This window comes from Oncorhynchus tshawytscha, linkage group LG23 (genome assembly GCF_018296145.1).
Source record: "Oncorhynchus tshawytscha isolate Ot180627B linkage group LG23, Otsh_v2.0, whole genome shotgun sequence".
Lineage (NCBI taxonomy): Eukaryota > Metazoa > Chordata > Actinopteri > Salmoniformes > Salmonidae > Oncorhynchus > Oncorhynchus tshawytscha.
The window spans coordinates 16,100,149-16,120,500 of NC_056451.1; the positions used below are offsets into that span (position 1 = coordinate 16,100,149).

At 45.2% G+C, this 20,352-nt stretch overlaps 1 protein-coding gene across 4 annotated transcripts in view; it reads right to left on the reverse strand.

The window, feature by feature from the left end:
• The window catches only part of LOC112222534 (triple functional domain protein), a 151,411-nt gene that overhangs the window by 84,326 nt on the left and 46,733 nt on the right, over positions 1 to 20,352 (reverse strand). For 3 of the 4 annotated variants that reach the window (XM_042304720.1, XM_042304721.1, XM_042304723.1), the window contains 5 exons: positions 10,487 to 10,561; positions 9,795 to 9,909; positions 8,166 to 8,358; positions 4,626 to 5,174; positions 3,652 to 3,774 (listed from right to left, as the gene is read on the reverse strand). In XM_042304720.1, coding sequence (XP_042160654.1) covers positions 3,652 to 3,774; positions 4,626 to 5,174; positions 8,166 to 8,358; positions 9,795 to 9,909; positions 10,487 to 10,561 — 1,055 coding nt within the window. Of the gene's footprint in view, positions 1 to 3,651; positions 3,775 to 4,625; positions 5,175 to 8,165; positions 8,359 to 8,547; positions 8,950 to 9,794; positions 9,910 to 10,486; positions 10,562 to 20,352 lie in introns of those variants that run through there. The other variant, XM_042304722.1, reaches the window with a different exon arrangement.

A 20,352-nucleotide genomic window follows, 5' to 3' on the forward strand; every position in this document is an offset into this window, starting at 1 on the left:
CTGGCTCGACAGGCTCCCTTGCCTCAGCTGGCTCGACAGGCTCCCTTGCCTCAGCTGGCTCGACAGGCTCCCTTGCCTCAGCTGGCTCGACAGGCTCCCTTGCCTCAGCTGGCTCGACAGGCTCCCTTGCCTCAGCTGGCTCGACAGGCTCCCTTGCCTCAGCTGGCTCGACAGGCTCCCTTGCCTCAGCTGGCTCGACAGGCTCCCTTGCCTCAGCTGGCTCGACAGGCTCCCTTGCCTCAGCTGGCTCGACAGGCTCCCATGCCTCAGCTGGCTCGACAGGCTCCCATGCCTCAGCTGGCTCGATAGGCTCCCATGCCTCAGCTGGCTCGATAGGCTCCCATGCCTCAGCTGGCTCGATAGGCTCCCATGCCTCAGCTGGCTCGATAGGCTCCCATGCCTCAGCTGGGTGAACAGGTTCCCGCTGGCTCGACGGAGGCAACCGGGGAGGTCTCAGCCGGCTCATCAGGCTCTCTTGCCTCATCCGGTTCGTTAGGTTTCTGTGCCTCAGTGGAGGCCACCGGTCCGCTCCTGATCGCCGGGATCGTCCCTGTGGTTGGCGTCCTGTGGTTGGTGAGTTTCTACTTTGTATTATGTTCCATTTATTTATTACAACACTCACTCCCTGAACTTGCTTCCCAACTCTCAGCGTACGTCGTTACAAAAACTGCAAGTAGAATTGCAGGAAATAAGCTTTAAACCTAAAAATTCACTCCACCATAGGTGGTAGGTGAGGGATGTTCCCCAATGCAGGACGGGGGGGGTTTGGGAACCCCTGGTATAGATGAATACGTCCAAGGAAACAATGTCATACAGAAAGAGCACTGCAACTTAGTGTAAATGTACTTTACAGTATTATACCACCATACAATCCAGAGCTAGGTTCCCCAACTGGCGGCCTGCAGGCTGAATTCATTGTTAGACATAAAAAAATGCAAAAACAGTTCCAAGGGATTTTAATTTAGGAAATCTGTTCCCAAGTATTTCCATGTATAATAGAGAGATGTGATCATATACAAATGTAAGTAAGATTTGAAATTATTATGTTTTAGTCAAAAATGATATCTGTTTAGGCTGCTTGTGGTCAATTTGTAGAAATGATTTGTAATTACTGCATGTTCCGGCCCCATGACCACCCGCTCAAGAGAAAAATCGGCCTGCTGATGAATCTAGTTGATGATCCTGATCCTAAAATACAGTACAACAAAAAGCTAGGGCTTCAATTCATGCCCTCATTTTCCCCTTTAGGTCCCATGAGCAGCAGAGAGCAGATGGGGGCCGGAACTAGGGCCCTGTACTGACTACTGACAGCCAGTGCAAGAAACAGGATAGGTCAAGGACGAGTGGAGGGAGAGAGTTAATTAATCTTAATGGTTGTACAGTCGTCTCAAATAAAACTGTGAAGGACCTCGGCGTTACTCTGGACCCTGATCTCTCTTTTGAAGAACATATTAAGACCATTTCAAGGACAGCTTTTTTCCATCTACGTAACATTGCAAAAATCAGAAACTTTCTGTCCAAAAATGATGCAGAAAAATTAATCCATGCTTTTGTCACTTCTAGGTTAGACTTACTGCAATGCTCTACTTTCCGGCTACCCGGATAAAGCACTAAATAAACTTCAGTTAGTACTAAATACGGCTGCTCGAATTCTGACTAGAACCAAAAAATTTGATCATATTACTCCAGTGCTAGCCTCTCTACACTGGCTTCCTGTCAAAGCAAGGGCTGATTTCAAGGTTTTACTGCTAACCTACAAAGCATTACATGGGCTTGCTCCTACCTATCTCTCTGATTTGGTCCTGCCGTACATACCTACACGTACGCTACGGTCACAAGACGCAGGCCTCCTAATTGTCCCTAGAATTTCTAAGCAAACAGCTGGAGGCAGGGCTTTCTCCTATAGAGCTCCATTTTTATGGAACGGTCTGCCTACCCATGTCAGAGACGCAAACTCGGTCTCAACCTTTAAGTCCTTACTGAAGACTTATCTCTTCAGTGGGTCATATGATTGAGTGTAGTCTGGCCCAGGAGTGGGAAGGTGAACGGAAAGGCTCTGGAGCAACGAACCGCCCTTGCTGTCTCTGCCTGGCCGGTTCCCCTCTTCCCACTGGGATTCTCTGCCTCTAACCCTATTACAGGGGCTGAGTCACTGGCTTACTGGGGCTGTCTCTTGCCGTCCCTGGAAGGGGTGCGTCACCTGAGTGAGTTGATTCACTGATGTGGTCATCCTGTCTGGGATGGCGCCCCCCCTTGGGTTGTGCCATGGCGGAGTTCTTTGTGGGCTATACTCAGCCTTGTCTCAGGATGGTAAGTTGGTGGTTGAAGATATCCCTCTAGTGGTGTGGGGGCTGTGCTTTGGCAAAGTGGGTGGGGTTATATCCTTCCTGTTTGGCCCTGTCTGGGGGTGTCCTCGGATGGGGCCACAGTGTCTCCTGACCCCTCCTGTCTCAGCCTCCAGTATTTATGCTGCAGTAGTTAATGTATCGGGGGGCTAGGGTCAGTTTGTTATATCTGGAGTACCTCTCCTGTCCTATTTGGTGTCCTGTGTGAATCTAAGTGTGCGTTCTCTAATTCTCTCTTTCTCTCTCTCTCTCTCTCTCTCGGAGGTCCTGAGCCCTAGGACCATGCCCCAGGACTACCTGACATGATGACTCCTTGCTGTCCCCAGTCCACCTGGCCGTGCTGCTGCTCCAGTTTCAACTGTTCTGCCTTATTATTATTCGACCATGCTGGTCATTTATGAACATTTGAACATCTTGGCCATGTTCTGTTATAATCTCCACCCGGCACAGCCAGAAGAGGACTGGCCACCCCACATATGCTCTCTCTAATTCTCTCTTTCTTTCTCTCTCTCGGAGGACCTGAGCCCTAGGACCATGCCCCAGGACTACCTGACATGATGACTCCTTGCTGTCCCCAGTCCACCTGACCGTGCTGCTGCTCCAGTTTCAACTGTTCTGCCTTATTATTATACGACCATGCTGGTCATTTATGAACATTTGAACATCTTGGCCATGTTCTGTTATAATCTCCACCCGGCACAGCCAGAAGAGGACTGGCCACCCCACACAGCCTGGTTCCTCTCTAGGTTTCTTCCTAGGTTTTGGCCTTTCTAGGGAGTGTTTCCTAGCCACCGTGCTTCTACACCTGCATTGCTTGCTGTTTGGGGTTTTAGGCTGGGTTTCTGTACAGCACTTTGAGATATCAGCTGATGTACGAAGGGCTATATAAATCAATTTGATTTGATTTGAGAGAGGGCAGGGAGACCAAGTGATTCATCATCTTCCCCTACAGAACACAGCTAGGGCTGTTTAACCCTGCAGGCAGCCAGGGAGGTTCATGGCGGGCAGCACACACACACACGCACACATACAGACACACACAAACACACACATGCAGGAGATGGATGGCTGGTCTCAACCTCACACTGCATGTGGTAGCTACTGGGAGGACTGTTTAGTTTAACCCATCATTATGTGGCCCTTTTAAAGGGGGGTGACTATAAATAAGCTATAGATTACTATAAATAAGGTATAGACGACTATCAATAAGTTTCAATGTATTTTAACACAAAGCTGAGGGGTACAGTAGTTTATGGTCATTGTAAATGTTTATGGTCATCAGTAAAGTAGAAGAGGGTATTCTTACCATACAGTTCATTGCAAAGTGGTTGTGCTGAGTCTGCAGCTCCCCGGCATGCTGGTGGTTCCCTCCTATCTCTGTGTAGCTGGTCAGGAACAGGCCCTTGTTGTGCATGATCCAGTCAAACATCTGTGGACGGTGCGACACACACACAGCCATGGGCACACAAACACGCACGCACACAGGCAGGCACAAGCACACAGAAGAAGGTCTCTATTAGCAGGTACTGTATCTTACAGCTCTGGAGGGGTGAGAGAGAGACAGAGAGAGAGGGGGGCTGGGCTAAAGGCTGATGACATGGATGTTTGGACACTCAGGAAGGCAGATGGAATGACTCCACTCCACTGTATTGAACTGTGTGTCAGCCTGACCCTGGTGTCATGTTGTCATACTGCCTAGACTCGTGATGTTGCCACTGGGAAAGCCAGACAGCTAGCATGACAAGAAACCTCAGCGTGACAGCTACCATTTCAACTTGACCTCTGAGACATGCTTTAATAACCGGGGATAATAATAACATGCCTGGGGAGGAAGAGGAAGAGGATGAGGTGGTGGTGTAGGAAGAGGAGGAGGAAGAGGAAGAGGAGGTGGTGGTAGGGAGATGTAATTAATGCTTTGCTCTGACTAACTGACAAACATGTTTGTTTCCACAGCAGGGAGGCATCACATCACCATCTGGCTGATAGCTGCATGACATCCATATAACTGTAGCTGGGTCTATGCACACTGACAGGCTATGGGCCATTACAGTATACTGCAAACAAGCATCATTACTCCTGCAGATACTTATCCCCCATTCTGATTGCTATGAAGTAATATTCTCAGTGCAAATCCAGACTTCACTGGTGAGCTTGGCATGCTTTCTTTCTAGTTATGCTAGGATGAGAGATATGGACCAAAATGTGAGTCCTTTGAATAGAAACAATCCTTGTCCTATTAACACAAAAGTGAAAGTAGAGTGTAATTAGTTCATAACATACCTTCTCTGCATCCTGCTCAAACAGCCGCAGCTGGAAGCACTGGTCCAGTTTCAGCTTGCGCATGTGCCACAGCTGCTGCAGGTGCTGGCGTGTGCCATGCAACTTGTCCAGCAGGGCACTCACTTTTGGCACCAGGTTGTGGGCATCTGGGTGGCCTGTGAGCCCATCGTTAGCATCCGTTCCCCCGCCACCGTGGTTAGTGTAGCCTCCAGGGGTGACACTACCCTGCTGAAGCCTCTGGAGCAGCCTGCGTCCCTGTGTGTCCAACTCCTCCACCGAGGCCTTGGTGGCCCTCTTCTTGAGCGAGGCATGTTCCTCCATGAGGCGCCGTGCACACTCCAGGTCGCGCGGAAGGTCACGCTGCGCCAGGGTCTCCTGCAGCTCCTCCAGCCGCGTCAAAGCCCGGGCGGCATCGCCGGCGAAGTCCTCGAAGGCCACGCGCACCTCGATCCACTCGTCGTGCTCGTACTCCAGGCTGCCCTCGAAGTCTGACGTCAGCTGGGAGGGGTCCACCACCTTGGTCAGGCCCTCGAGAGACACCATGACCGTCTGCAGGAAGAGGGAGGGGGAGGGTTCAGACACTAATATAAACAGCAATCTGTGAGGAAGAGGGAGGGTTCAGACACTAATATAAACAGCAGTCTGTGAGGAAGAGGGGGGGTTCAGACTAGAGGTCGACCAATTAATCGGAATGGCCAATTTCAAGTTTTCATAACAATCGGAAATCGGTATTTTTGGACACCGATTTGGCCGATTATTTAATCTGTATTTAACTAGGCAAGTCAGTTAAGAACACATTCTTATTTTCAATGACAGCCTAGGAACGGTAGGTTAACTGCCTCGTTCAGGGGCAGAACGACAGATTTTTACCTTGTCTGCTCGGGGATTCCATCTTGCAACCTTACAGTTAACTAGTTCAACGCTCTAACCACCTGCCTCTCATTGCACTCCACGAGGAGGCTGCCTGCACCGCGAATGCAGTAAGCCAAGGTAAGTTGCTAGCTAGCATTAAACTTATCTTATAAAAAACAATCAATCAATCAATCATAATCACTAGTTAACTACACATGGTTGATGATATTACTAGTTTATCTAGCGTGTCCTGCGTTGCATATAATCGATGTGGTGCGTATCGTTGCTCCAATGAGTACCTAACCATAAACATCATTGACTTTCTTAAAATCAATACACAGAAGTATATATTTTTAAACCTGCATATTTAGAAAAAGAAATCCAGGTTAGCAGGCAATATTAACCAGGTGAAATTGTGTCACTTCTCTTGCGTTTATTGCACGCAGAGTCAGTGTATATGCAACAGTTTGGGCTGCCTAATTTGGGCTGCCAGAATTTAATGTAATTATGACATAACATTGAAGGTTGTGCAATGTAACATCAATATTTAGATTTAGGGATGCCATCCGTTAGATAAAATACGGAATGGTTCCGTACTTCACTGAAAGAATAAACGTCTTGTTTTCGAGATGATAGTTTCCGGATTCGACCATATTAATGACCTAAGGCTCGTATTTCTGTGTATTATCATTTTATAACTAAGTCTATGATTTGATAGAGCAGTCAGGCTGAGCGATGGTAGGCACCAGCAGGCTCGTAAGCATTCATTCAAACAGCACTTTCGTGTGTTTGCCAGCAGCTGTTTATGACTTCAAGCCTATCAACTCCCGAGATTAGGCTGGTGTAACCGATGTGAAATGGCTAGCTAGTTAGCAGGGTGCGCGCTAATAGCGTTTCAAACGTCACTCGCTCTGAGACTTGGAGTGGTTGTTCCCCTTGCTCTGCAAGGGCTACGGCTTTCGTGGTGCGATGAGTAACGCTGCTTCAAGGGTGGCTGTTGTCGTTGTGTTCCTGGTTCGAGCCCAGGTAGGAGTGAGGAAAGGGACGGAAGCTATACTGTTACACGGGCAATACTATAGTGCCTATAAGAACATCCAATAGTCAAAGGTATATGAAATACAAATGGTAGAGAGAGAAATAGTCCTATAATTCCTATAATAACTACAATCTAAAACTTCTTACCTGGGAATATTGAAGACTCATGTTAAAAGGAACCACCAGCTTTCATATGGTCTCATGTTCTGAGCAAGGAACTTAAACGTTAGCTTTCTTATATGGCACATATTGCACTTTTACTTTCTTCTCCAATACTTTGTTTTTCCATTATTTAAACCAAATTGAACATGTTTCATTATTTATTTGAGGCTAAATGGATTTTATTGATGTATTATATTAAGTTAAAATAAGTGTTCATTCAGTATTGTTGTAATTGTCATTATTACAAAAAAAAAAAAAAAATTGTCTGATTAATCGGTATTGACTTTTTTTGGTCCTCTAATAATCGTTATCGGCATCGGAGTTTAAAAATCATAATCGGTCGACCTCTAGTTCAGACACTAATATAAACAGCAGTCTGTGAGGAAGAGGGAGGTTTCAGACACTAATATAAACAGCAGTCTGTGAGGAAGAGGGAGGGTTCAGACACTAATATAAACAGCAGTCTGTGAGGAAGAGCGAGGATTTCAGACACTAATATAAACAGCAGTCTGTGAGGAAGAAGGAGGGTTCAGACACTAATATAAACAGCAGTCTGTGAGGAAGGTATGGAAGGAGATCCGAGAAGTAGAATGTCATTTTATGACACTCATGACACGTCATTCATATTCTATGGGAGAGGCCCCAATGAAATTACACCCTGATGCAGATATCATTATTAATGACTATCATGTTACTAAACCAACTGAATAGATTGTGTTATCAAAATTCCATAACCAACATAATTAAACATGGATTATGAGGAGTGGTCAACAACAGATCTATTACGCCCAATGTTCACTTGAAAAGGTGGGCAAAAACATTCCAGGAATTGTAGCTGCAGCCATGTTACCAGTCATAACACATAAAATCCCTATGAGATAACGTCAACACATGCAGTATCCACAGCTCTTTAAAGCCCATTCATGTGTATGTTGTGTATTCTTTAGCTGTGGGCTCGAATTAACGCCTATCTGAATGTCCCTAATCAGACTGTCACCTTTACTGAGACTCTGCTCTCTCTGAGGCTCATATATCCATGTTCCACTCTAAATAGGTCAGAACTAAATTTAACAGCTCCAGCTTCCTACCCACACGGGACTCTCTCTGTCACAGCTTTAATGTCACTTTCCAATTCCACACAACACTTCCTAGGGCTCATAACGATACCTTGGAACATTCAATTTGAAGGTAAACAATTCATTTGAAGAAAAACAAATAAAAACATTCACATTGCAAACTAATTTCCTCATGCCTTACAACTCCAGAGACTACAAACATATTCTTAGTATAGCCTAAAGATGATTAAGATATCAAATCTCCTCAGACACTTTTGGGAAAAGATCCACATCTGTGGATTGATTCAAAGCGGTTGAGTTATAATACTATAGTAGCAGTCTCAGAACCCATAAGGCAACCTCGCGCTAGGTAGCTCGCTCGCTCAAATGATTCTGTATGAATGTCATCACAAGAGACTATGCAGGGTGGACCTACCTCAAATTCAAACTTGGAGCTCCCGAAATTGGTCCTCTGTTTCTGCCAGAAGTTGTCTGGTTTGATGATGAGGGCGACGTGGATGCAGGAAGGGAAGGACTCCTGCAGGATCTTCAGCAGAGGCTTGATGCTGTCCCACTTAGAGCCTCGCATGTCAACGATGACCGTGAAGCCATGTCTGCTCACCTCCTCACTGAGACAGACCAAGACAACAATCACAAGCAGCCATGAAATTCACAAATCACCAGTCAAATATTTTGTTTACTTCCAAGACAAAAAACCTTTGTTAATATTCAAATGAAAATGAAATAGGTGGTGAAAATCTCTTTCACCAGATGCCTCAGAAGAAAAAAACGTTGAGATGTTCAATGATTCCGCTTACCAAAAGTGTCCCGTTGCAAAAGTACCATAAAAGGATATCCCCAGTATTTAAGGCTTAAAGTGAGTGTCTCACAGCGCAGGAGGCCTTGTGCTCTGAACTAAATCACTATGACTTCACTCTCGGAAAAGACCAGTCCAGCCGTCTCCCCGGGAGAAACCATAAGAAAACAGTGGGAGAGAACTAGTGAACCGGAGAGAGAGCCAAATACAAAGTGAGAGAGATATAAAGTGAGAGCGAGAGTTTGTTTGTGTGTATAAAAGAGAGAGTGTAAAACCGCCCTCCCGCTGAGTGGACAGCACAGACAGTCTCGCCGAGGTAACGCTCCACTAGCAACTCCGCTAGCCAACCGCCCACGCCATCCACGTCGTAGTCCAGACCGACGCCCCTTCCCTCTGGATGCCGCCCGCACCAGATCCCCTACACTGTTTTCCTATCCACTAGACAGCCTCTAGGCTAGTATCCAATAACACTGAAAACAGACAGAGAAGAGGAGAAGCTTGCCTGCAGCTAAACAGCACAAAGAGAGAGAGCGAAAAGGAGATGGCCTGAGAATATCTATCTGCAGTTAGTTATTAGTAAGTGACCCACTCCGCTGTGCTCTCCTCTGCTCTGCTCTGCCTGGCGTCATCAGCCCCTACAGAGAGAGGCCCAGGGGGAGTCTAACCTACATACAGCCCTGGACTGCACAGCACTACACTATAAACAAGCACATGCGCACCCACACACACACGCATACAGACAGACACACACACACTGTATACTGAGTAAACTATATCAACAGTCAGTGGTAACGGTACTGCACCAGGCTGAGGGCTGGAGTATAATACTCTCTCAAATGCTGCACAGGGAGGTGGCTGCTTAAAAGGAAGAATCAATTTCAAATAAAGCAGAGAGAGAAATCACAGTTGGGGAGGAATTGAATTTGAAAACACACAGCGATACACAGGTGGTAGTCTGGGGAGGGTTTCCTCGTTCATGCTGGACTCCAATAGAATGTGACACAGAGGAGAGTCAACAAGCTGGTTTTCATTAACCAACTTTCAGAGTTAATACTGTGTGTGTGTGTGTCTATATATATGTGTGTGTGTGTGTGTGTGTGTGTGTGTGTGTGTGTGTGTGTGTGTGTGTGTGTGTGTGTGTGCATGTGTGCGTGTGTGTGTGCGTGCGTGTGTGTGTAGTGCAGGGAAAGGAGGCCGGGCTGGGTTCAACAGTGTGTTCAGTTATCATGTATGTATAAGAAACAGTACCTGGGGATACCAGCGAGGTAGGCTATTAGTCTGCGGAGGTCCTCTGTTCGTATTCTGTCATGGTTACTCCTGGCTGGGAAGGTAAGGACGGGACCCCCACGTCTATCTCGGCCACCTGGGGGACACAGGAACCAGGACCATGAGAAACACACAACGGACAACCAAGAAACAGGGATTTACAAATCCTGCTAGTTGTCCTCACCTTTTACAGTATAATGGACTCTTAGCGTAATACTGGCAACTGAAGAATGCATGACTATTTTACAATAATAGGAGTACTTTGAGGTGAAATCCCTCATCATATTCATAGCTGTTTACAGCATACTTTATAGCTTTTAGTTAGTGGCAAGACTAAGTCATGAGTCTTGACATGACTAAGTCATGTCAGCAGTTAGTCACAGCAGGTCAGGGTCATGGCACGGTTCACACAGACAGCTCCACTCACAGCTTAGCTGAAGCTACATCTCCCTGCAGAGGAAGCCTTGCCTGCCTGATGCTTCCCTGTTTTGTGTTGTAGGCTGTTGTTCCCACCATAACGTGCTGCCTATTCCCAGTGCTCTGTTGTAAATGTAGAGCTGCAGTGAATCATGTGAGGTCGTTTGTGTGTGTGTGTGTGTGTGTGTGTTCCCATGACATTCTACAGACCATATAGAATGGTAAACACCATGGATCAGAGACATTGTGTTCCTCACCTGATATGAAGGCAACCTTTTCTTTAAGGATGGGCAGAACGTCTATGGCCTTCATCTCCTCATTTCGATGAAACCCTGAAATAAACAGGGAAATGCAGTCAGTCAGAACAGTAAATCAGACCTTCAAGGTTCAGTTTTGGATTAAAGTTGACTTGATAACATGATGTCAGTCAATCAGTCATGTTCTCATCACCACTAATACACAACTTGCTTTGGGTTAGGACTGAAAAAGTTCAGAGCCACAGAGTGTACCAGTCTGTTAAAAATCAGTCTCTGAAGTTGACCCAAATCCAGCAGCAGAACCCTGACATGAGATTAAACCAGCCATCTCTTTGTCATTACAACCCTATGACAGGTTGAACACTTGAGAAGGCCTAATATGAATTCAGGATGGTGACAACCACTAATAACAACAAAAATAGACCATAGAAGTTATGACCATTATCAAAGCAGTGACTAGATCGATAGCATCATATCTATAGCTCTGGTCTTAACTCATGCCCTCACCTACTCACCAGATGGCTTACACTCAAAATAGAGAGCAACCCACACGTATACGTATGATCACACACACACCTTTACATTGTGTCATAGCATCATAGCACAGCCTGTACATTTTTTAAATTTTTATTTAACCTTTATTTAACTAGGCAAGTCAGTTAAGAACAAATTCAAATTTACAATGACGGCCTCGGAACAGTGGGCTAACTGCCTTGTTCAGGGGCAAAACAACCGTTTTTTTTTCTCACTTTGTCAGCTCGGGGATTCAATCTTGCAACCTTTCGGTTACTGGCCCAACGCTCTAACCACTAGGCTACCTGCCGCCCCAAATAAGACAGAATAAATTCTGTAGCCATACAGTGTAGTAGTAAACTCAGCAAAAAAAGAAACGTCCTCTCACTGTCAACTGCGTTTATTTTCAGCAACCTTAACATGTGTAAATATTTGTATGAACATAAGATTCAACAACAGAGACATAAACTGAACAAGTTACACAGACATGTGACTAACAGAAATGGAATAATGTGTTCCTGAACAAAGGGAAGGTCAAAATCAAAGAACTGTCAGTATCTGGTGTGGCCACCAGCTGCATTAAGTACTGCAGTGCATCTCCTCATGGACTGCACCAGATTTGCCAGTTCGGGCTGTGAGAATTTACCCTCACTCTTCCACCAAGACACCTGCCAGTTCCCGGACATTTCTGGGGGGAATGGACCAAGCCCTCACCCTCCGATCCAACAGGTTCCAGACGTGCTCAATGGGATTGAGATCCGGGCTCTTCGCTGGCCATGGCAGAACACTGACATTCCTGTTTTGCAGGAATACACGCACAGAAGGAGCAGTATGGCTGGTGGCATTGTCATGTTGGAGGGTCATGTCAGGATGAGCCTGCAGGAAGAGTACCACATGAGGGAGGAGGATGTCTTCCCCGTAACGCACAGCGTTGAGATTGCCTGCAATGACAACAAGCTCAGTCCGATGATGCTGTGACACACCGCCCCAGACCATGATGGACCCTCCATCTCCAAATTGATCCCGCTCCAGAGTACAGGCCTCGGTATAACGCTCATTCTTTCGATGATAAACGCAAATCCGACCATCACCCCCGGTGAGACAAACCGCAACTCGTCAGGAAAGAGCCCTTTTTGTCAGTCCTGTCTGGTCCAGCGACGGTGGGTTTGTGCCCATAGGCGACATTGTTGCCGGTGATGTCTGGTGAGGACCTGCCTTACAACAGGCTTACAAGCCATCAGTCCAGCCTCTCTCAGCCTATTGCGGACAGTCTGAGCACTGATGGAATGGATTGTGCGTTCCTGGTGTAACTCGGGCAGTTGTTGTTGCCATCCTGTACCTGTCCCGCAGGAGTGATGTTCGGATGTACCGATCCTGTGCAGGTGTTGTTACACGTGGTCTGCCACTGCGTGGACGATCAGCTGTCCGTCCTGTCTCCCTGTAGCGCGGTCTTAGGTGTCTCACAGTACGGACATTGCAATTTATTGCCCTTGCCACATCTGCAGTCCTCATACCTCCTTGCTGCATGCCTAAGGCACCTTCACGCAGATGAGCAGGGACTCTGGGTATCTTTCTTTTTGTGTTTTTCAGAGTCAGTAGAAAGGCCTCTTTAGTGTCCTAAGTTTTCATAACTGGGACCTTAATTGCTTACCGTCTGTAAGCTGTTGGTGCCTTAACGACCGTTCCACAGGTGCATGTTCATTAATTGTTTATGGTTCATTGAACAAGCATGGGAATCTGTGTTTAAACCCTTCACAATGAAGATCTGTGAAGTTATTTGGATTTTTACGAATTATCTTTGAAAGACAAGGTCCTGATAAAGGGCCGTTTATTTTTTTGCTGTGTTTAGTAAGTTCACGTCTACTGCACTGACTAGAGCTGCAGCTTAATGTGTTAGACCTGGTAGAGCAGCAGCTTACTGTGTCCAGACTTGGTAGAGCAACAGCTTACTGTGTTCAGACCTGGTAGAGCAGCAGCTTACTGTGTTAGACCTGGTAGAGCAGCAGTTTACTGTGTAGACCTGGTAGACCTGCAGCTTACTGTGTTAGACCTGGTAGAGCAGCAGCTTACTGTGTTAGACCTGGTAGAGCAGCATCTTACTGTGTTAGACCTGGTAGACCTGCAGCTTACTGTGTTAGACCTGGTAGACCTGCAGCTTACTGTGTTAGACCTGGTAGAGCAGCAGCTTACTGTGTTAGACCTGGTAGAGCAGCAGCTTACTGTGTTAGACCTGGTAGAGCAGCAGCTTACTGTGTTAGACCTGGTAGAGCAGCAGCCTACTGTGTTAGACCTGGTAGAGAAGCAGCTTACTGTGTAGACCGGGTAGACCTGCAGCTTACTGTGTTAGACCAGGTAGAGCAGCAGCCTACTTTGTTAGACCTGGTAGACCTGCAGCTGACTGTGTTAGACCTGGTAGAGCAGCAGCTTACTTAACTACTAAACTGGAGAGAGGAAACAGAGAGAGGGAGAGAGAGAGAGAGAGAGAGAGAGAGAGAAAGAGCGAGAGGGAGAGAGAGGGAAAATGAGAGAGCGAGAGGGAGGGAGCGAGAGAGAGGTCTATTTCAAATAAAGCAGAGAGTGAAATCACGGTTGGGGAGGAGTTGATTTTGAAAACACACAGTGATACACAGGTGGTAGTCTGGGGAGGGTTTCCTCGTTCATGCTGGACTCCAATAGAATGTGACACGGAGGAGAGTCAACAAGCTGGTTTTCATGATCCAACTTTCAGAGTTAATGCTGTGTGTGTGTGTGTGTGTGTGTGTGTGTGTGTGTGTGTGTGTGTGTATTGTGCAGGGAAAGGAAGCTCCGAGGCCTATACTCTTACTCTGAATATTTTATGGACATGCTAAAAGGCAGTAGCTAGGTTTTATCTCCTGCAAAGCTGCAACATTATATACTGTATTTCCCACTCACTGTTCCACCCCATGGGGAGAGATGGTTTGTGTCCCAAATGGCACCCTATTCTACATGGGGTCTGGTCAAAAGTACTGCAATAAATAGGAGATAGGGTGCTATTTTGGATGCATTCATGTTCATATTACCATATCAAACCACTCCTCGTAGTCTCAAACTGCAGTCCCCTGTCCTCAACCCACTTTGTCACAGCTCAATGGATTAGTTGTTGTTGCAATTATCCAAAATGGATTATTAATTTTACTGTAACATAAAATCCGACTTTCACAAGGCATTGCATGATATGATTAATAGCATCCTATCAAAAAAGATGGCCGACTCAATAAGTGTGAATGCCGATTAAAAGTACTAGTTCATTCTGAGATGAGGTTAAAACAGTTGCCAGATACGGACAGAAAAGAGTATGAAATAAAGGTTGTCAATCCCTCTGTCTTGATAATGCATGAATAATCACTCAGTGTGCTGTCGTGTACCCTTTGAAATCAACTGCATAGAAACATCTTCATACAATTTTGGCCTACTACTGTGCCTCGTGGGGGGAAAATGTACCTGTTTAAACGGGAATGGTTAATGCCAGGTGAGGCCAAGGGAAGGTCCTTTTAGGATGCCGCTCTCATCATTCTGTAAGATCTGTTCTTGAGGTAACATGTAGTACTGAGTACTGCAGTTTATACTCAGATGCGTTCGTTTCTGGGCGTTTTGCCCCGTGTTTGAGGCGTGTTTGCCTTTGAGGGCTAATGAGTCGATTTAATCTATTGCTATTGGCCAAATTCGTTATGTTTAATGAAGTTATGTGTTTTCCCCTAACCAGTGTTACCATTTTCCTCATCTGTCTGTTGTATATTTTGTCAATATCACATTGGATCCTCTCTGTCACCTCCACTGTAGGCTTAGGCTACACTCTTAGAAAAAAAGGTGCTATCTAGAACCAAAAAGGGTTCTGAAGAACCCTTTTGTAAACCTTGTTTTTAAGAGTGGACAACCAATCACACCTGATCTACTAACTGTTGTAACTGTTGCTGCTCCACACCAACTAGATAGGATGGAAGACGCAGCAGTCTAACACAGGCCTACTGTAAGTACCAGAAAGTGCCCAGAGTAATCAGAATTTTCTTAGATAATATCATAAATAGACTACCTGGAAGTATCATAAATAGACTACCTGGAAGTATCATAAATAGACTACCTGGAAGTATCATAAATAGACTACCTGGAAGTATCATAAATATACTACCTGGAAGTATCATAAATAGACTACCAGGAAGTATCATAAATAGACTACCTGGAAGTATCATAAATAGACTACCTGGAAGTATCATAAATAGACTACCTGGAAGTATCATAAATAGACTACCTGGAAGTATCATAAATAGACTACCTGGAAGTATCATAAATAGACTACCTGGAAGTATCATAAATAGACTACCTGGAAGTATCATAAATAGACTACCTGGAAGTATCATAAATAGACTACCTGGAAGTATCATAAATAGACTACCTGGAACTATCATAAATGGACTACCTGGAAGTATCATAAATGGACTACCTGGAAGTATCATAAATGGACTACCTGGAAGTATCATAAATAGACTACCTGGAAGTATCATAGACTACCAGGGAAAGTAGGCTTGCAGCTTTCACCATCGGTAAAATAAAGTGTTACCGATGACTCTACCAGTTTGTTGCTGCTGATAACAATAGGATTTATTTCGGAGAGAGGCTAAAAACGTTTGTCACAGACGATCTGCGTAGATTAGACCAAGGTAATAGGACAAAGATGATTCCACCAGTAGCCTATCAGTCCATTTGAATATCTGATGGCAATCAAATCCAGCAGGGAAGTCTGTGTGAGTCGTGCTCTGGGAGAGCAGAGGCCAACCGATACAACATGGCTACTTTGATATTGATTCTATCCCACATCTGACCCAGTCAGCAGTAGTCAGGCCTGACTGGACATCATAACACATTATGTAATAAAAGGAGATTGCAGAGCAGGGCTGGGCCCTAAAGAAGATCATCTATTGCTTCAGGTAACCAGCGGGGACAGGGACCATTCGAGAGGGACAGGGGAGGTAAAATGCTTCTATAATCATGGTATTGTATTAGTGTGTCTGTGTGTACCCTCATCCAAAGAGCAGACACCATAGGTGGGTGAACTTCAGGGCTGTGTGTGTGTGTGTGTGTGTGTGTGTGTGTGTGTGTGTGTGTGTGTGTGTGTGCACATGCATGCCTGCATGCCTGCATGTCTGTGTGTATCTGTGTGCATGTGTGTACTCACCCCCATGTCTCATTCCAGTCAAGTTCAGAATACCAGCAGTGTACTGCTCTGATCAAACTAAGGAGGAGAGGTGTGAGCATGACAACAATAACACCATAGCTGTTAAAGCTGTCTCCCTCCCTCCCCCCTCCTTATCATCCAACTCCCTTTCATGATCTGACACACGCATGTCAGCCCAGTCTAAACATTCCTGCAGCAGCATGTGAGAGTGTAGACCTGTGTGTGTGTGGTACAGTAACACAGGGCATGGGCCCCACTGGAAACACAACTCCTCTGTTTCCTGTCAAATGTGCCCACATTCCCCCCTCTTTCTCTCTCTCTCTCCCCCCACCTCTCTCTTTATCTCTCTCTGGTGTATTTATGTAACAGCCTGATAATGGCCCACATCCAACACTGATCTCCACTGCACTTCTAGAGGCACCGAGAAGGGTCAACACCACACACACACACACGCACACACACACACACAGCTAAAAGTATAGATCAGAGTCAGCAGGGAGAGGCAGAGTTCCACTATGTTTGTCTCAGACAATGCTCCACCTAGAAGACAGACCAGACACACGTTATTTAGTGGTTGTTGTGTGTTTCTCATGCTGGTTCCTGTGTTATCCAGGTGGCCAGAGGTAACCGTGAATATGAACAGAGGCCCTCTGCAGACTCATAGCCTACCTCACTGGCATCCCCAGGTACACACACCTCACACAGTGCTCTGCACGCAGTGTGGTGCAATAAGTCACTTCTGAACCAGAACATGTAGAATCATCAAATTAGCCCAAGCAATTGAAGCATATGAGCTCATATAGGAGTTTCACTGCTAGGCCTACATGTTCAGCCTGCTTTACATGAGTACAAACACAAATATCCCAGCACCTTTACTGCAATATCCCTCCATACAGTAATTGGTGAACAATCATTATAACCCAGGCAGCACCACGCAGCATTCATTTACAAGTCTGCCAAGCATGAAATGAAGGTTGTCAATCACTCATCCTTGATAATGCATTAATAATGAAGGCAATCCATTCTACTCACTCAGTGTGCTGTCGGGTGCCCTTTGAATACAAACTGCATAGAAACGGCTTTCTACAATATAGTCCTACTACTGTGCCTCGCTGGAGAGAAGAGAAGGAAACACTGCTTGTGCTATCAAATCAAACTGTATTTGTCACGTGCACCAAATACAACATTGTTAGACCTTACCGTGAAATGCTTACTTACAAGCCCTTAACCAACAGTGCAGTTCAAAAAAAGAGTTAAGAAAATATTTACCAAATAAACGAAAGTAAAAAATAATAAAAAGTAACAATAAAATAACAATAACGAGGCTATATACAGGGGGTACTGAGTCAGTGTGAAGGGGTACAGGTTAGTTGAGGTAATTTGTACATGTAGGTAGGGGTGAAGTGACTATGCATAGATAATAAACAGCGAGTAGCAGCAGTGTATAAAACAAATGTAGGGGGGGCAATGAAATAGTCCGGTGTCCTTTTGATTAATTGTTCAGCAGTCTTATGGCTTGGGGAAGAAGCTGTTAATGAGCCTTTTGGTCCTAGACTTGCCGCTCCGGTACCGCTTGCCCTGCGGTAGCAGAGAAAACAGTCTGACTTGAGTGACTGGAGTCGCTGACAATGTTTTGGGCTTTCCTCTGACACCGCCTAGTATATACAGTGGCAAGAAAAAGTATGTGAACCCTTTGGCATTACCTGGATTTCTGCATAAATTGGCCATAAAATCTGATCTCATCTTCATCTAAGTCGCAACAATATACAAATACAGTCTGTTCAATCTAATAACACACAAACAATTATACATGTTCTTGTCTTTATTGAACACACTGTGTAAACATTCACAGTGCAGGGTGGGAAAAGTATGTGAACCCTTGGATTTAATAACTGGTTGACCCTCCTTTGGTAGCAATAACGTCAACCAAACGTTTTCTGTAGTTGCAGTTCATACCTGCACAATGGTCAGGAGGAAATTTGGACCATTCCTCTTTATAAAACTGTTTAAGTTCAGCCATATTCTTGAGATGTCTGGTGTGAACTGCTCTCTTGAGGTCATGCCACAGCATCTCAATCGGGTTGAGGTCAGGACTCTGACTGGGCCACTCCAGAAGGTGTATTTTCTTATGTTGAAGCCATTCTGTTGTTGATTTACTTCTGTTTTGGGTCGTTGTCCTGTTGCATCACCCAACTTCTGTTGAGCTTCAATTGGCCCACAGATAGCCTAACATTCTCCTGCAAAATGTCTTGATAAACCTGGGAATTCATTTTTCAGTCGATGATATCAAGCTGTCCAGTCCCTGAGGCAGCAAATCAGCCCCAAACCATGATGCTCCCTCCACCATACTTTACAGTTGGGATGAGGTTTTGATGTTGAGGTTTTGTCCACACATAGTGTTGTGTGTTCCTTCAGAACAACTCAACTTTAGTTTAATCTGTCCACAGAATATTTTGCCAGTAGCGCTGTGGAAAATCCAGGCACTCTTTTGCAAACTTAAAACGTGCAGCAATGTTTTTTTTGGACAGCAGTGGCTTTTTCCGTGGTGTCCTCACATGAACACTATTCTTATTTAGTGTTTTACCTATTGTAGACTCATCAACAAAGATGTTAGCATGTTGCAGAGATTTCTGTAAGTCTTTAGCTGACACTCTAGGATTCTTCTTAACCTCATTGAGCATTCTGCGCTGTGCTCTTGCAGTCATCTTTGCAGGACGGCCACTCCTAGGGAGAGTAGCAACAGTTCTAAACTTTCTCCATTTATAGACAATTTGTCTGGACATCAATGCTTTTAGAGATACTTTTGTAACCCTTTCCAGGTGTATGCAAGTCAACAATTCTTAATATTAGGTCTTCTGAGATATCTTTTGTTCTGGGCATGGTTTACATCAGGCAATGCTTCTTGTGAATAGGAACCTACATTTTGTGAGTATTTTTTATAGGGCAGGCCAGCTCTAACCAACATCTCCAATCTCGTTTCATTGATTGGACGCCAGGTTAGCTGACTCCTGACTAATTAGCTTTGGAGAAGTCATTAGCCTTGGGGTTCACATACTTTTCCCAGCCTACACTGCGAATGTTGAAATGATGTATTCAATATAGACAAGAAAAATACAATACTTTGTGTGTTATTAGTTTAAGCACACTGTGTATGTCTATTGTTGTGACTTGGATAAAGATCAGATCAAATTGTATGACCAATTAATGCTGAAATACAGGTCATTCCAAAAGGTTCAAATACTTGTTCTCGCCACTGTAGGTCCTGGATGGCAGGAAGCTTGGCCCCAGTGATGTACTGGGCCGTACGCACCACCCTCTGTCGCGCCTTACGGTCAGATGCCGAGCAGTTGCCATACCAGGCGGTGATGCAATCAGATCAGAAATATTCTGTTCAAACAATGGCAAGAACAACTTAATCATATGACTTATTCATGGAGCCTGATCTTCTTCAGGAGATGACAGATGCTGCATCATACTGACATCAACCATTCATTGGCAGGAAATAAATGGCTCAACAGAACCATGATGGTGATGACAGGGAGGCGGTGCAGCATTTGAAGCTGTCGATGTGTTGCCTTACAATAGATGATGTATCACAATGCACACACAATGTTCACTTGAGCTATGGTGTGGTGTTGGCTGATGTAGCTAATAACAGTTGTTGTCCTCAAGTCACTAAGCGTCATGTGAGGCAGGTAAATCGTGACTTGAGTCATGGTTTGAAGGGTATACGTTCCTTCCTTTGTCTCAGCTAGGGTTTATTCCACCCACCCCCACATCGCAGCAGTGGAAGTATTGCACAAGCTGAAAAATATGCTAGCGGATTCTGGGTACATTGTCATGTAAACCAATAGTGCGCCCTCCCTCCCGTAGGTAGAATTACAATGTAAATTATGAGGGAGCAGAAGGAGTGCCACTGCCGACAGCTTTACTGAATGAATTAAACAAAAATCCTTATGGCCACACAGTCTGATGAAAACAGCACTGTGCAGAATACAGACACACTCCACCAATACCTCGGCATCCTGTCTACAAGTTCCTCTATATCTGTTTTATTATGTGGGTATATATCACTTTGGGAGCTCTTGGAGAAATTGAAAAAGTAGAACTGTCGCACCAACAGTATGACCGGGTGTATGGACAAATGGAAAAACTGTAGATT